Source organism: Haemaphysalis longicornis, unplaced genomic scaffold (genome assembly GCF_048455015.1).
Source record: "Haemaphysalis longicornis isolate Haplotype H1 unplaced genomic scaffold, Haemaphysalis longicornis Haplotype H1 scaffold_1, whole genome shotgun sequence".
NCBI classification, from domain to species: Eukaryota; Metazoa; Arthropoda; class Arachnida; order Ixodida; family Ixodidae; genus Haemaphysalis; species Haemaphysalis longicornis.
Window position 1 is genome coordinate 168,552,608 of NW_027526203.1, and position 17,044 is coordinate 168,569,651.

The following is a 17,044-nucleotide window of genomic DNA, read 5'->3' on the forward strand; positions in this document are numbered from 1 at the left end:
AAGAGCTCCGAGAAAGTCCAAAAACAAAATTGAAGACAGAAAATGTTTCAAGACTATGTAAATAACTGTGAAACAAACTTGTGTTTTCGAAGTTGACTTCGTCATTTTAAACACACACACACACACACACACACACGCACACACGCACACACGCACACACGCGCGCACACGCGCACACGCGCACACGCGCGCACACGCGCGCACACACACACGCACGCACGCACGCACACGCACACGCACACGCACACGCACACGCACACGCACACACACGCACGCACGCACGCACGCACGCACGCGCGCGCATTTGAACCACGCACTTGTGCGCGTGCGTGTGCGCGCGCACACGCACGCGCACAGTGCTTCGGTTCTACACAATTCTTATCGCTTTCTCTCGTTGTTTTTTTTTTCTTTTTTTGCGCTGTACCCTGAACGTGAACGTGAGGTCAGAAAAGTCCGAGTTGGCTTAATTAGGCTTAGAACAGAGCCATAAAGAACATGAAAACGCGCTTAAAGCGCAATTACAGCAAAGCTTGGCGTGCCACTTTAGCCCGCACCTCAGCGAGATAGGATCGGAGATCCTATACCCGTGGCATCAAAACGACCGCAGCGCCGGTCTCTCTGGACAGTGGCGGCCTTATAGTGATGGGCGCAGTGCAGTCGTGCGCGTGGAAATAACCCTTACTGCTGTACTCATACTATACGAATTATACGAACTCATACTGTACGAACATCTCAATTAAGCGCAACAAAGTTACAATCACAGACGTCGATCATACTTGTCAAACGATTCGGAAGGTACATGCATACCTCCTCACCATCGCCGCCTAGGCAACCTTTAGCGGCACCTCTTCTGAATTGCTTACGCGTGCTCGAGCGATAGTTGGGCGAATAGGCTTGTTCGTTTTACGCATTAGTCAGGAAAGTAGTCGCTCCTAGGGTGTGCAACCAGCGATTTCGTACTGAGTAGCGGCACTAAAGTGGCGCTTTTTTTTTTCAGGATAAAAGCGGGACTTAAGGCCTGAGCTACTTGAAGAAGCGTTCAACGGGTTGCGTGCATAATGTGCGTGTGCGTTTTTTTTTTTTTTTTTTTTTTTGATGGAATGCCGACGGGGGAGAAATCCATTCGCGCTTCGGCCACCCAGCGGATCTCCGCCACCGCTTGTCGGGTCGTGGAGCGTGGTCTCTGCATGCTGCTTCCGATCGGTAGCTAGCACGCACGAGTTCCGTGAGTGGAAGCACAGCTGTCGACGACTACGGTACGCCCGAGCGCCTTCGTGACAAGCTTACGAGCTAGCCGGCCATGCATCTAATCTGGCGCTGCGTGCGGGTCAAGATGCCCCCAAGGGCGAAAGAGTACTTTGACGTGCGGTCGCTGCGCTGTTCACCGGGAGCAAGAGGGCAAGAGAAAGACCGGACACTTCTCCGCGCAACCATGCCCAACGATGCGCAGTGAAGCCTCGAACAATTAGCGCCAGGTGTTTAACGCCACGCTCAGAATTCCGGCTTGAGAGTACGCGACGCGGGGGCGGAGACGTAGCAGATTGTCGGGGGCTTGTGTGCTTTAGTCGTTGCGGAAAAAACAGCGTTTAACCAGCTCCATGACGATAGAGCTGGTACGATGACGATGGAACGAAAAGCGGATGCTGTGTAAACCGAGATTTGTCATTGAATTCGTACCTCGAACCAGTGACATTTTTCTTGAGACCTGTCTTTAGGACCAGGCTACATGAAGCCGATTTTGTGAAGCCATTTTCAACTCGCCTCCAGTACACGAATCCCAAACGAAATACATCCATCTTCTCATGTTTAACGTTCGTACGCTGTAAGAGGTGAGCGCGACCCTGCGCAACGCGTCTGCGAGACGTCGGCTCAGGGATTCTCGCATTTGTCGCCTGCTTCACTCGAGCTCGCTCTCCTTACTGTTCCATTGCGCTCCGTTGGAGTTTGATGCTTGCCCGCGCCATATTTTGTGTGTGCATAACGTTTCATCATAATCGACATCAAATCGCATAAATGTGCTTTTTTTTTATTGCCATAGTATGCCCGTTGGCATAAATACTGCGTCACAGGTATAGATTAACCCCCGTTTCGCGAAGAAACTCAAGCAGGAAGCGATGATGGGTCCCCAAATCCACCGATGAAGGTCAGGCGGTCTGCCAGGGTGGAGGCCTGTGCCTCGGAGGTGTCTTGTTCTCGCCGCTTCCAATGAAGGGCAAGTCCACAGCAAATGTTCAGTGTCCGCCTCTTCGGCAGGAGCCGTGCAACAGGGGCAGTTCTGTGCGAACGGGGCATGGTAACGTGGTGGCAACTCCCGGGTAACGGCGGGAGAGAGGGCTACACCAACACGAAGTCTTCGCAGCAAGACCTCCTGACGTGATTGTTGGTTGATTGTTTGTACGGTCACGGCCGGGCTAGAGCGGCGGCGCGTGCTGCGTTGAGACAACCTATCAAATTGATGTAATTTTCATGTATTGCTGCCAATCGCTGGACCTGAATTGGTAGTCAGAATTAACACACTTGACGGTGTATAGCGTCAAGCAGTCAGCGCTGCGTGGTAGCAGAATGCCTCCACGCCAGAGGATGACGATGCACCCGCCTCTGTGCATCCCCAAGGCTATGCCTATGGCTTTTACATAGTTCCTATCACAGATCTCTCTTTGTTTTGTGGATTTCGTTTGGGATCCTGAACACGCAAGGACATTTTTTCACTTCAGAGAGTGAGGGAAATTATCAAGTCGTCTAGAAAGAGCCGCCGCCTTCCCACCCCACCCCACTTCTAATCAGCTAGGTGCATTTAGAGAAGACGAAAGAATGTTCTGCCGCTACAGTGCTGCTCATACGTGCCTTACGTTCAGCGTTAAATCGCGAAGCTGATAGCTGGCTTGGGTTGTGAATCTTACGCCCCAAATAAACTGTCCGACTAAACTCGTTTCCAGTCTGCCTCGTGCCCTTCATTTCGCACGTTGTAATCCCCCGATTCTTTTTCTCCTGCATGGTATACATTAACAGCCGCTGTGCTACTTTTAATAAGCAACCTACGACAATTGCAGTACTCTTTAAGCAATGTACTCCAAACCTGCGTACGAACCCGAAACATTGAAACTAGCAAAGACGAATCAGTTACGAGTTGAGAGCAAGATTAGTAAAATTTTGCTGCGATTAATCTGTTGCAGTCAGTGGCGGGTGCCCACAACAGCTGAATACTCAGGATTTCAGTTCGGGGGGACGGGGACCTGAAGGACCACAGAAGTAAATAAAACAAAACAAGCGAAAATTGATTGCTGCATTGAGGTGGATGTCAAATTTTCCTTCCCAATAACTTACTCCGTCTTCGGGTTTTCCCCTATATCAGGCCAATTAAAATAAAACAAGGCAACAGAAAGAGCCGAAGGTAACAACTTATAGGGGTGATTCCGTGCTCTGTCTCATTTTCCAATTATTTCAATAATTTCTTTAGAGAAATTGCATGCATACATCGAACCCGCGTGTGGCTGGTGCGTAGCGTGACACAGAAATAATTATCGGGAGCCATTATTCGTTGATGAGCATGGAGTTGTCTTCGTCAGTTGCTCCCTACCCCGCCTCGCTTCCCCCTCTTTTGCGTAGGCCCGTAGCCAGGATTGTAGCGAAAAAGAAAAAGAAAACAAGAGCAGCAGCAGCGGCGCATAGCTTGCCCGCGGAGTAGGAGACGCGCGCTTCCGCAGAGTTGGCTCGCAGCGCCGGCGCCTCGCAGCAGCCGCAGGCAGGAACTAGGCCCCTTGCGAAGGCCGTACCAACGCGCGCACGCCGCCGATCCCACGCTGCCGCTCTAGCCCAGCCGTGGTACGGTTGATTGGTCGTTACTGCTCCAGTTTATGAAATCATTGCCGGCTTCGCACCATCCCTCGCCAAGCGAAAAGACAGAGCTACGAAGACATTGCTACGAATATTCAGGCAGTCGGTTTCTCTATCCAGCAATTCTTCAAAAAAAAAGAAAGAAACAAGTTAGTTGCTAATAACCGACTACCGAGGAAGTTCAAGTCGAAGCCTCTTACATAAAGACGGCCTGGAATTTTTTTCTGGAACCAATTCCAGGCCTTCTTCATGTACGTGGCTGTCAGCTTTGCCAGAGAGCATTACGATTCTCGGTAACCGTTTGCAAGCAGAGTGTAAAAGAGTTTTTTTCTAACCTCGCGCAATGTTCCAAAGTATTATATAATATCCCTCAGGGATATATTATATAATACTTTGGAGAAGTTCCGTTTTTATTGACTGTTTGAATGCCGGTATGCACTAGCTATGGTCTCAAAAAAATTCCCCCGCATTTCCCCGAGGGGGAGAATGTGAAAGTGCGAATGCACGGTTGTCGGCCCGCTTGCGGCGCTTGCGCTCGGCCCCCGCAGCCCACCGCCTCGCCGCCTTCTCTTCCATCTCTTCCATCGGGTTTGTAGTATCACGTGTACACCACGCAGTTATCAAGCCGCTATAACGCCGCTGAGTCGCCAACGCACGCCGCTGACGACGTAGTTTGAATGCGTTAAAGATATAAGCCGCGTCACTAACACTGATATCAGCGTCGCGTCCGTGGCTTGGTCGGTAGAGCGTCGCGCTGCGGCCGCAAAGTCCTCGGATCGAAACCTGGCGCCGGATGCTGCCTCTTTTTTAAATATAGAGGAGCACTGCGGACGCCACCGCCGCCGCCGCCGCCGGCGGTGGATGGTTTGGGGTCGCTTATAAAGTGCATTCGCACTTAAAAATGCAGGTTGAGTTCAATATAGCCTTCGGTTTGTGTAGCCTCCGCCGTGGTTTTATACCAGGCTTCTAACCAGTATGGGTGTTTGAATGGATACTGCTTTTGTGTCCGTATAAAAAGTCAATACGGAATATTCAGAAATCCTACAGCGTACAGAAATCCTACATGCGTACAGTCTGTCAAAATTTTCTAGGCCAAGCCAACAGTGCGCAGGCCTCCGAGAATTTCGCGTAGAAGCTTACGTCGCGAGCGAGGCTGAAACGTTTTATGCCGGAAAGCTAGAGAGAACACCATTTTTCTTACTGTCATAAAATACTTTTGTCACATTTAAAGGTAAGGCAGAATCTATGAATTCTTTGTAGTCGAGAAGGCTTAGGATCGGCCTAGAAAAGTTTGATAAAGAGTGTACATAAGTTTTATTCACAAAAAATGTAAAAAATGCTGTAAAATATTATATCTACCCCACCTGTGGGTGAATGATATGAAACATTTTCTACAGCCCGCATTTATGTCTGCCACATGTTCAGATACACGTCATACACGGGACTGCGTCACATGACTGGACCGAATATAACGGCGCGCACTTCAACGCTGCTTCGGGCCGCGCCACCGCACTCGGCATGCCACGCTCACCCTTCACGTTTGCACAGGTCAGTTACTTAAAAACGTGCTGTTACCGAGACAATAATGTCTGTCTTGTTGCGGTGTCGTGGCCCCCCGATTGTTTGAAGCGTATCCGTTCATCTGCCTTGTATGTTTGGCGCCTACTGCTACTTGGTGGTGATGTGGAAGCAAACCCAGGACCCATGACTAAAGCACAAGAAGATAAACTGGACTTGGTTTTCAGTACTGTTCTACGCCTTGAAGCCAACAATACGAGTCTTCTCGAGGCAGTAAACAAAGTGTTGCTAATTCATATCGACATAAAGAATGACTTAGAAGCATTGGCTGAACGTGTCAAAGAACTGGAGGCCAAGTCCGTTGTGACTGCTTCAACTGAAACCGTCGTTGGTCACGATGCAAATTTAGCCTGTTTGCAGGAAAAAATTGATGATTTAGAAAACCGTTCGCGAAGGTCGAATGTCCTGTTTTTCGGCATCGAGGACACTGACCAATCGGAATCATGGGAAGCCTCAGAAACACATGTTCGGGAGTTTTGCTCGAACAAGCTTAGCGTCACAGCGGCTTCAATTGCCAGGGCTCACAGACTTGGCCGATTCTCAGCTGAAAAAACGCGTCCCATTATCGCTAAGTTTTACAACGAAAAAACCCGCCGCGGTGGCTCAGTGGCTAAGGCGTTGCGCTGCTGAGCACGAGGTCGCGGGTTCGATTCCCGGCCGCGGCGGCCGCTTTTCTGATGGAGGCGAAAAGCAAAAACGCCCGTGTGTACGAGATTTCGGCGCACGATATAGATCCCCGGGTGGTCGAAATTAATCCGGAGCCCTCCACTACGGCGCGCCTCATCGCCTTCGTTGCGTCGGCGCGTTAAACCCTACAATTAATCAAATCAATTTACAACGAAAAAGATGTCGAAACTATTTTAAGTAAAGGGGTAAAGCTTAAAAACACAACGTTCAGTATTTCACGCGATTTTTCCGAGGCTGTGCGCGATAAACGTCGCAAGCTACTTCAGTTTTCGAGGGTGATCAAAAAAGAAGGAGACCGCGTGCGCCTCGTGTTCAACAAGCTGATGGTGAATGACACTGTTTATGTATGGGACGCAGCGGCAAATCGTGCAACATGTGTATATGAACCTGTCGCTCCAGAGGCGAATGCTCAGCCCGTGCCAGAAGTTGTGCCATGACGCATCAACTCTGCCTGTTTCAGTCGGCCAAACAAGCCCTGCCTCGCAGTAGCGAAGCAGACTGCTTCAGTTAACAGTATTTCTTTCCTCTACACTAATATCAAATTCCAAAAACGTTGCACTATCATCGCTTGCTGACTCATGTTCTTCGTCAATAATTGTTTTAACAGAGACTTGGCTCAATGATACTGTTACTGACGGCAATATTTTTGTTACTGGTGAAAAATTTAACATTTTTCGTTGCGACAGAAAACGTCGCAAAGGTGGGGGTGTACTTATAGCAATAAAACAAGATTTCATCTGTGTTCCTTTAAATATAACTTCGTTTTTGGAATGCGTGTGGGTTTTGCTAAAATGTAAAAGTACTGACGTAGTAGTTGGTGCCGTTTATCGCCCGCCTGATATGGATAGCGTTTTTTCTGCCGAGTTTAACCGTGTTTTGAGTGAAGTGTATAATCTGTACCCAAAGTGCTCACTAATTATCTTTGGTGATTTCATCTTTCCTAATATCAATTGGCCATCACTGTCAGTCACTTCCAGTGACAAGGAAGGACATTCATTCTTGCAGACATGCCTTGATTTCACGTTAGCCCAAACAATTAGTGAACCTACACGGCGCGCTGGATCTACCTCTAACATATTAGACCTTATTCTAACAAATGATCCACACATTTGCTCAGACATAACTCACCTTGATGGACTTTCTGATCACGACATTATCACCGGTGTGATTATTCATACCGCTACTAAAAACGTTGTCAGTAAGACAATAGCGTGTTACAACAGAGCAAACTTTGATGCCATTAATTCCGAGTTATCTATTTTCAGCGAACGGTTTCTTGAAAATTACTTAAATCACACTGTCAACGAAAACTGGGTTTTTTTGAAAGATACACTAACTAGACTCATAAGCAGATTTGTACCTACAATAGGCATAAAAACAAACAACAACACTCCTTGGTTTAACCGACAGCTTCAACGCCTTAACAATAAAAAGAAAAGATTATACAGGTTAGCTGGTAAAGACCGACTTTCAACTTCCTGGCTTAAATAGAAAAAATGTGACAAAGAATACCAGTCTTTACTCAAAACCACCCGTCGTAATTTTTATAACCATGACTTGTCTTCCATGCTTTTGAATAACCCCCGCAAATTTTGGCGTGTAATTAATCCAAGAAACAATCCTGATATCATCCTTAGTGGTTCTAATGGCGCAACAATTCCCGAATCTCATTGTGCACAGCTATTAAACAACTCCTTCGCCTCAGTTTTTACTCGGGAAGATGCCTGTCCTTCCCCTGCTTTAACTTTAAATATATCATCAGGTAGTCGTATGCCAGAAATAATGATCGAAGAAGCCGGTATTTACTTACTATTAAAGAAATTAAAGACTTCCTCGGCATCCGATAACTTGGGGTTCAACAACAAGCTTCTCAAAAATATATCTTGCAGCATGTCTGTTATTTTAACCGCACTTTTTTCACAGTCATTATCACATGGTTCAATTCCTGATGACTGGCGTATTGCCAAAGTTGTCCCATTTTTCAAATCAGGCGACCGCACATCACCGTTAACCTACCGACCCATTTCATTGACTAATACGATCTGTAAACAGTTAGAACACATCATACACTCCCAAATCATCCAATACCTTGAAAAACACAGCATTATTTACAAATATCAGCACGGTTTTCGCAAGGGTTACTCATGTGACACACAGCTCGCCGGTTTTACTCACGACTTACACTCATCTCTTGACGCTAGTAATCAGGTTGACGCAATTTTTCTGGATTTTTCTAAAGCCTTCGACCGTGTTCCTCACCACCGACTTCTACTCAAACTAAGACGTCTTAATATTCATACTAATGTTCTTGCATGGATAACAGATTTTCTATCCTCCCGAACTCAGTTTACATCCGTTAACAGCTCAAATTCGTCCTTCGTACAGGTAACGTCTGGGGTGCCCCAGGGCAGTGTTCTTGGCCCTTTGCTCTTTCTAGTTTATATTAATGACTTACCTAACGGCCTAACATCTAGAGTAAGGCTCTTTGCCGATGACTGCGTAATATATCGTAACATTTCAAGTGACACTGACCGCCAGGCTCTTCAGGCTGATCTTGACACATTAAACGCATGGTGTTCTGATTGGCTAATGACTCTTAACCTTTCTAAAACAAAGTGCATGTCATTCACCCGTTCCTCAACTAGAATTCCAACTACATATTTCCTGAATAAGAATACACTTGAACTGGTTTCTACTTACAAATACCTTGGAGTGCATTTTCAATCAAATTTAAAATGGCATAACCATATTAATCAAACGCTCGCATCTGCCAATCGTACACTAGGCGTAATAAAACATAACCTAAAGCAGGCACCATCACACATTAGAAAACTTGCATACCTCACTCTCATTCGCCCTAAAATTGAATACGCATCTGCCATCTGGGATCCAAGTCAAGAATACATTATGCGTGATATTGAATCCCTGCAAAACCGTGCTGTTCGTTTTATTTTTTCTGATTATTCCCCATACGCAAGCGTCACAGCGCTGAAAAATCGCGCCGAGTTGGCTTCATTATCACTTCGCCGCCGGCATGCTCGCCTAACACTTTTTCATAAACTGTATCATCATGAGCGCCTTCGTGACGATTTTTTTCACTCACCCACTGTTACATTTCCACGGCGCGATCATTCTTGTAAAGTTAAGCGCATCACTTGCCATTCATTTACGTTCGCAAACTCATTCATTCCGCGCACAATAATAGACTGGAATAACCTACCACAGCACATTGCCACAGAAGCTAACCTAACAAAATTTCAAGACTTTTTAAAAAATGAAGTGACCTAATTCTGTTCTTGCTTGCATTGACCTTTTTTATTTTTTGCTGTGCTTGCCTTGTAGTTATATGTTTTTTGTAGTTATGTGTTTTAAAATTCTTATTGCTTGTATTTTTTTTTCTACGTTTGTAATTTATCATACTGTTATCACCCATTCATGTTATGTTCGATGTATGCGCATGCTCCCCCCTATGTAATACCCTCCTGCGGAGGGCCCTTAGGGGTACCTGAATAAATAAATAAAAAATAAAATACTAAAACTGCAGTCAAAAGTTCAGGAAATTTTATTTTTTTTAATTCAAGGAACCTCATTCTGAGTTTTATCGCGATTTGTTCTATACACGTGAAGAGGTTTGAAAACCAGAAAAAGCTCCAATACAGTGCTTGGACATTTCATTCATACATTTCGATTCTTAATAGGGTAACACGCCAAATTATACTATTTCTTGAATTTGCTAACCAGTATTTCAAACTTTCCACACGTTAATTGTCTCATAACTGTTCGAGTTTGAAGAGCTGGTCGGGTATAATAACGTTGGCTACGATAGAAATTCGCGGCACAAAAACCACCTCCGAGTACTCCGGAAAGCGCTGTCTGCGTAATTTCGCGGTGGCGTAGCACATCTTCTCAATGTATTTGCATAAGAATGAACAACGCACGTTGCAGGTAAACATCCTCCTGGCACGAAGCTACAACAAAAGTATCTATAACGAAAGCGCCGGCCCGCGGAACTAATCCACCCTACCAGAACGAATCCGCAAGTGCCCAGTCGAGTATCGCTACCGCCGCCATAGCGTTAGCATACGCTACCCGCTATGCTAAAACTCTCTAATGACCGGATGGAATGTTATCCGTGTCTTCTTCAGTTGGAGTACGCGAAAAGTAAGCCTTCAGCTGCATTCGTTCGTTGGAGAAAAAAGTGCTAGCTTTCACCTTCAAGCAGGTTTCAATTGAAGCTTTTTTCAGACATGCAATTGCTCACACATTCCACTTCTCCACAATCGCACTGTATACGGTGTTTGAGCTTCACTTTCGTTAGTTCGAACTTTCATTAATTCGAACTGAGGTGGCGCCCCCTTGGAGTTCAAATTTACGAGCTATTACTGTATATAGGCAGCCCCCCCCCCCCCCCCCCCCCCCTTCCTTCTGGAAAATAAAAACTTTCCGCCTATGGCCTCACTTACGTCCACGCTACGGTGACCCGCGACACAGGCGGCCAAATGTTTGAACGGGCATCAGCGGTGAGTTCTAACCTAAAAGAACCGTGCGTTTAGCCCTTCGCGCATTGTACAGCACCTTCTCTCTGGGTCTCCCACTTTTCTCTGGGCTCGAAGAAGTGGACCGCCTTATTCGCTTCACACCCATCGATGCATTTGATGCGTGTTGGGGTCGCGCTCCGAAGGGAGACAGCTGAGAAAATGGGCCGGAAATAATAACACGCCTCTGGCACATTATACGCGAACGAAATGAACGTGACTCGCGGTCGAGCTCAAATGACAGGGATGTCAAAGAGCTGGCCGGCTGCAGTATTATCCATGGACGAAGCAGCGTATAGACTCCACGCTCCATGTCGCTTCCGCTTCTGCCGACGTGCACGTACGCAAGCGTGAACAGGGCGAGCTCGTTGTACACACAACAACGAATGGGCGCCAGACGACGTGCGAGGACGGATACAGGGCGCTTGGCGGTGTAGTAACGCGGTGCGAGTCAGCGCGTCATTACGTGTGTCCACGACGGTGATTGCCGGTGAGCTCGCGGTGAATGCGGCGCCGAGGCCCCCGCGGTTGTATACTTAAGTGACAATGGACAGCCGTGACATAACGTTCGGCCGTACGCAGTGCATACTGGTGCCCCGAGCACACGCCCCTGGAAATGACCTCATTACAATGGGATCGGATTCACGTCGGAATTAGAGGATCTTAGAAGGACGAACGCCGCTTGACTATACATTTCAAAAATTTTGTTCGCGTAACAGTTCCCCGCTTCGCTTTCACATGAATAGCACCGTACGTCGGCTGTTCCTGTCCACAGAAGCGACTTCCGAAAGGGGCGATTCCCGGCTTTTGAGGCCGTGTTTCTGACGGAAGCAATAATGTCAAACCTCCTGTGAGCACAACGTTTCTGTGCAAGTAAAACCTATCCAGGCGGCCGAGATCATCCCCCAGCCTTCTACGTTCTTCCTAGGCCCTGCGGCGCCACGGCGGGTTCAAGCAAGCCAATTTTTTACCATTCAAGGATATTCTACACAACTATGCATCTTCTCGGTCGAGCTGTAATGCAAACAGCTCGGGTCGGGCCCAAACGTTCCTTTGAAACGCACAATTATGGACGCCTGAGGCCCAGGACAAAACTCCGTCAGTATTAGCACCAGTGAACACGCGAGGATGATGAACAAAAAAGGTAGCCAGGCTGTGCACGGGATTTCACGCAGAGCGCGATAGGCGCACTCAGAGGCACGTCCGTGATAAACGGGCTTCCTTCGGTACGCACGCTGCAAGCAGAACAGACAGGCCACGATTAGGTGCGCTTTCGAACACAGATCGGCCCCTTTCACCGATTATGACGACGTGCACGTGCTACTGTGCCGCCCGTCGGCGAGACAAGGCATGCCGGTGACGTTCGCGTAGTAATTCGACGGCTCTGTTTGCTCGAAGTCCCCGCGCTGACCGCGATGCACGCACGCTATCCCGAGGGGCGTGTGCGGTAGATGTCGGAAGCGAGAATGTGCATGCAATCACTCACTCACGAGGACTCATCGGCGTCTCCCGCAGTCGCTCGAGGCCCCTACTGCTCAGCTCATAGGCAAGGTGGGTGCGCTCGTGTAACGCGTTCGAGCTGAGGCGAGCGTATTTGGCAAAGGGAAGAACGCGCTTTCCTCACCAGCGCGTTCTGCCCACGCCGACGGTCGTGCTTCTGGACTGTGAAGAGCATATCTGTATATTCTTGAGTCATCGTTGGCTATTAACAAGTTCATAACATTGCCAAGCAAAGTACTCTGATGAAAGTGAGTTCACCTTCAATGCGAGGATTGAGATTTAGATACACAAACACGCACACAGACACACATGAATACATGCATGCATACAACGTAATCATACATACATAGATACATGCATGCATACATACATACATACATACATACATAGTATCATACATACATGCATGCATACATACATACATACATACATACATACGTGCATACATACGTGCATACATACATACATACATACGTGCATACATACGTACATACATACAGAGAGAGAGGAATTTTATTGAAATGAAAAAACACAGAAAGGTCGGCCTTGTGGGAGTATATCTGGCCAGCTATTCTGTGTGTGGGAAGGAAAAGGGGAGGAAAGAGCGTGGATAGAGGACGAGAGAGATGAAGATGACAGAGAAATGAATAAATGGCTTTGTACAGAAAATGCTTATTCTTATACTGTGCATGTGCTAAAGTTCAGCCGGACGAGCCTTGATTGATTGTAGGGTTTAACGCGCCGACGCAACGCAGGCGATGAGGCGCGCCGTAGTGGAGGGCCCCGGATTAATTTTGGCCACCTGGGGATCTTTAACGCGCGCCGAAATCTCGTACGCGCGGGCGTTTTCGCTGTTCGCCTCCATCAGAAAAGCGGTCGCCGCGGCCGGGAATCGAACCCGCGACCTTGTGCTCAGCAGCAGAGCGCCTTAGCCACTGAGCCACCACGGCGGGTAGCCGGACGGGCCTTAACTACAATATCGCTGAGAGGCCGCTGCTGCGCAGAAATGTCAGCACAGCTTTAAATGCCTTGAGAGAACGTTGCGCGTCTGGCCAAGGTCCCAGCAGTACTTCCTCCGACACCACACGACAGTTCAAACGGGCCAATGCTCTCGCTAATTGTTCTCGAGGATGCGCGTAGCGTGGACAGTGGCAGAGAGCATGCGAAATAGTCTCTGGTACACGGCATGTTTCACAATCGGGGTCACTCGTAACACCGATGACGTGCTTGTAGCGACGGGTAAAGGCTACACCAAGCCGTAGTCGGTGAAACAGCGTGGCGTGGTTTCGCTGAATACCAGGAGGTAACCGAAACTTGCAGTCGGGGTCCAGATGGTGTAGTCTTTTGTGACGATTGTCAGGGTGGGACCAGTGACTCGCCGAGGCGAGGTGGAGAATGGTAGACAGAAGGGCGGTCGTGTCCGTCCTTGCGAAAGGCGGACGTACATCTGCATTTGCAGAAACCTTCTTTGCCTCCTCGTCAGCCCAATCGTTACCAGCTAGCCCGCAATGGCCTGGTACCAACTGAATGGTGAGGACATGTCCTTGTTGCAGTGCTAAGGAGCATAATTCGAGTACCTCCGCAGCAAGGGCATAATAAGGTTCTTGCCTCATAACTCCGTCGAGGACCTGGAGTGCTGGCTTTGAGTCACAAAACAGGGTCCAAGCTTGAGGTGAATCACGGGAGACTAAACGAATCGCCTCCCGTATACGGCAACCAACTCAGTAGGAGTAGAAGTTGTCATGTGGTCTAGTGTGAATCCTCGGGTAACGCATAGGCTTGGAATTACCACAGCCGCGGTAGACCTGGATGCAGTCACAGAACCATCAGTATATACATGTACAGTTCCAGCGTACTTGCCTGTCAAGAACGCTAGAGTCAACTGCTTGAGGGCTATTGATGGCAAAGAGGACTTCTTCCCAATTCCCGGGATGGAAAGGTGGATTGATGGTTTTGATAGTACCCACAGAGGATTCTGTGAAACCACCATTGGGGCGAAACCTGATGGAATTCTATGTTGATGTCGCAAAATGGCTGACGCAAAACTACTTCTCGAGCACGTAGTAGGAAGAGCCGATAATGGATGGTGTTCATGCCTGGTGAAACATCTAAGGTAGACTCGAAGGGGTTCGCACGAAAGAAGTACGTCCATTGGAAACACACGTGCCTCGTCAATTGTGCCCACAGTTGAGGTACACCGTGGTAGTCCCAAGCATATTCTGAGGGCTTGTGCTTGCAAACCCTCCAATGTACGCCGGGAAGAAGTTCGCAAGTTTGAAATGGTTGGCAGGCTGTAACGAAGATACCCCAAAAACAGGCTCCGGTACAACTGGAGAAGAGCGCTCTCAGATGGACCCCATCTCATTCTTGACTTCGTTAAACTCGAACCCATGAGTTCTTCCCCAGTAGCTCAATGTCTTAGCCGATGAGGCACCGCCGCAGTTATCAGGCAAGGTGGTTGTAAACTAAGTCTCCTGTCGAGCGCGAGATGGCGGAAACTATTAAGGTATTTACGCGTTGACTTTTCATTACTCGAGGGTTGCATATGTCTCTCCGATGTCTGTGCTGGGACACCTACTTTAGCATCGACAGACTTGCAGTTTTTGTCGGTTGCCATCTTTGCGTGGTGTGAGTTTGAGTAAAATGAAATAATTAAAAAAATAGTCACCTTATTCTTGCGAGCGTGTAAGAACCACGAAAAGTTCTTTAAATGTGTTCTCTTCCCCAAAGATTCCATATCGCCGTATGAAGTTGTGCTCTGCTAGCGTCATACAACACTCTTCCTATCTGTCCATGTACATCTGTGGTATTCCCCACCGTGTCATGGGGCCAGCTAAGCTGAAGTCATGCATATCATTAGGGCAGCGCCTTCTCTTCATTTCCGTCTTTACGAGTGCGGCAACAAGACACTTTTAATGGTCGATGTAGGCATTTGGTTGTAACAGAACTGAAAGTTGGCTTGTTTGTATGTATTTGTCTTGGTGGAAAAAGCGCTCAAACAAAAGGGACGAAGAAGCAGAAGTGCTGCGTCGTCTGCTTCATCCTTCGTGTCTGTTGTTTGAGCGCTCTTTCCACCTTTGGTAGTAATTCTTCAGCCAACAATATCAACTTACAATGGTACTCACAAGAGGCTGGTAAAATAAAATATGAGTTTCTAGATTAAATGTTTCAAAAGGTTTGCTTGAAACCAGAAGTTGATTGATTGATTGATTGATTGATTGATTGATTGATTGATTGATTGATTGATTGATTGATTGATTGATTGATTGATTGATTGATTGATTGATTGATTGATTGATTGATTGATTGATTGTAGGGTTTAACGCGCCGACGCAACGCAGGCAATGAGGCGCGCCGTGGTGGAGCGCTCCGGATTAATTTTCCCCACCTGGGGATCTTTAACGTGCGCCGAAATCTCGTACACACGGGCGTTTTTGCTTTTCGCCTCCATCAGAAAAGCGGCCGCCGCGGCCGGAGACGAACCCGCGACCTCGTGCTCAGCAGCACAACGCCTTAGCCACTGAGCCATCGCGGCGGGTATGGAACTATAGATGTAAATACACCCGTAATAATCCGTTAAAAGTGTGCAAGAATTTACCTCTCTTCCGCGAATTTGTTATCAGTTTCTCTTCAATGTATAGGAAAAGCAAAAAATGGCAGTGTGTGCGAGATTTCGGCGCACGTTAAAGATACACATCTAGGCAAAATTAATCTGGAGCCCTCCACTACGGCGCGCCTCATCACCTGTGAAGCATCGGCGCGTTAAACACCAGCATCTATCAAATCACTTCACTGTATACCCTTCAGACCATCACATGTTGATGCTTCAGAAGAACGAGCACCGTTTGGCAGCAAGACGCAATATTGAATGGACTGCGCCCCCCCCCCCCCCCCCCCTCAAAAAAAAAACAGAAATAACAGGAGGCCAAGATGCAACTCAATCGCGCAGGACCACTCCACTACGAAATGTTTTCGCAGCACTTTCTCTTCCTTATATATTAGCTCCCTCGCTCATTTTACTTTCCTGGTATACCAGACCTGTATAATTAAAACAAGAACGCCGGATGTAAACCTAATAAACTGACTAGCTGCAGAAATAACGTTGAGAGGCTTGCTGAACTATACTTCCGCCATGTTACAGTGTGCTATTTAAAAGTGGTTATAATATATCATTAGCCTGCATATTAGAATTTATACTTACCTTAAATTTTTCCTATTTTTCCTCGTATATTGCTGCGGACTATGTCTTCTGAATTATCTTGTGTTACCTTATCTTGTGTAACCATGGTGCGCAGCCGCGACAGCGCCTGTGTTTCGTGAGAGAAAGAGAAACAACTTTATTAGACACCGGCTGTTTGGAGACGTGGCCTCTCACGTCGTGACCGAGCAGCCCTAGCCAGGGATTACTCGTAACCCATCTGATGGGTCACTTTCAGGCCTCTGGTTATCCAGGGCCTCCGTCACCAGCTGGACGGCCAGGAGTTGAGTGTTGTAATCGCAACTCCGAGTAGCAGTTATGAACTGCGGTGGGATCCCTTCTTCTTTTGCTTCGGTTGGATGAGTTCTACAGTCCCATAGGATATGAGCCGTAGTAGCTCTTAAACTAGCACACCACTTGCACTTATCACTTGCGTACACTTCCGGACACGTGTCTAGCGAGCACTGGAGTAAGTAACGAGTTCGTTTGCAGTTGTCTGTAGGTCACTGCTTCTTGTCTTGTAAGTCTTGGATGTGGCGGGGGCATGGTCCTACGGCTGGATCGATACCATTCGAGGACCCTACTGTACGTGTTGATCGTTGAATCTTCCTCGGGCTCCTGTTCCGCAGATGGAGAATCCGGACATCCCGACGCGTCTCGACCGCTTAGCGCACGCGCCGCCTGGTCCGCATCCTCATTGCGGTTGCTGTGT

General features: G+C 47.8%; 1 protein-coding gene across 1 annotated transcript; it reads left to right on the forward strand.

The window, feature by feature from the left end:
- The first annotated feature begins 5,352 nt into the window (after window positions 1-5,352).
- Window positions 5,353-8,380, forward strand: LOC144155629 (uncharacterized). Its single transcript, XM_077687197.1, has 4 exons — window positions 5,353-5,382; window positions 5,773-6,010; window positions 6,259-6,425; window positions 8,339-8,380. Exons 1-4 carry the CDS (start codon window positions 5,353-5,355, stop codon window positions 8,378-8,380), a joined length of 477 nt encoding a protein of 158 aa, XP_077543323.1.
- Window positions 8,381-17,044: the final 8,664 nt, after the last annotated feature.

Bases quoted from the DNA above. Each gene is read 5' to 3' on its own strand.
- LOC144155629 (XM_077687197.1), top strand. From the start codon at position 5,353: ATGCCACGCTCACCCTTCACGTTTGCACAG. The intron at 6,011-6,258 runs GTGGCTCAGTGG...ACAACGAAAAAG, and splicing joins CAACGAAAAAACCCGCCGCG to ATGTCGAAACTATTTTAAGT. The intron at 6,426-8,338 runs GTGAATGACACT...ATTTTTCTAAAG, and splicing joins TCGTGTTCAACAAGCTGATG to CCTTCGACCGTGTTCCTCAC.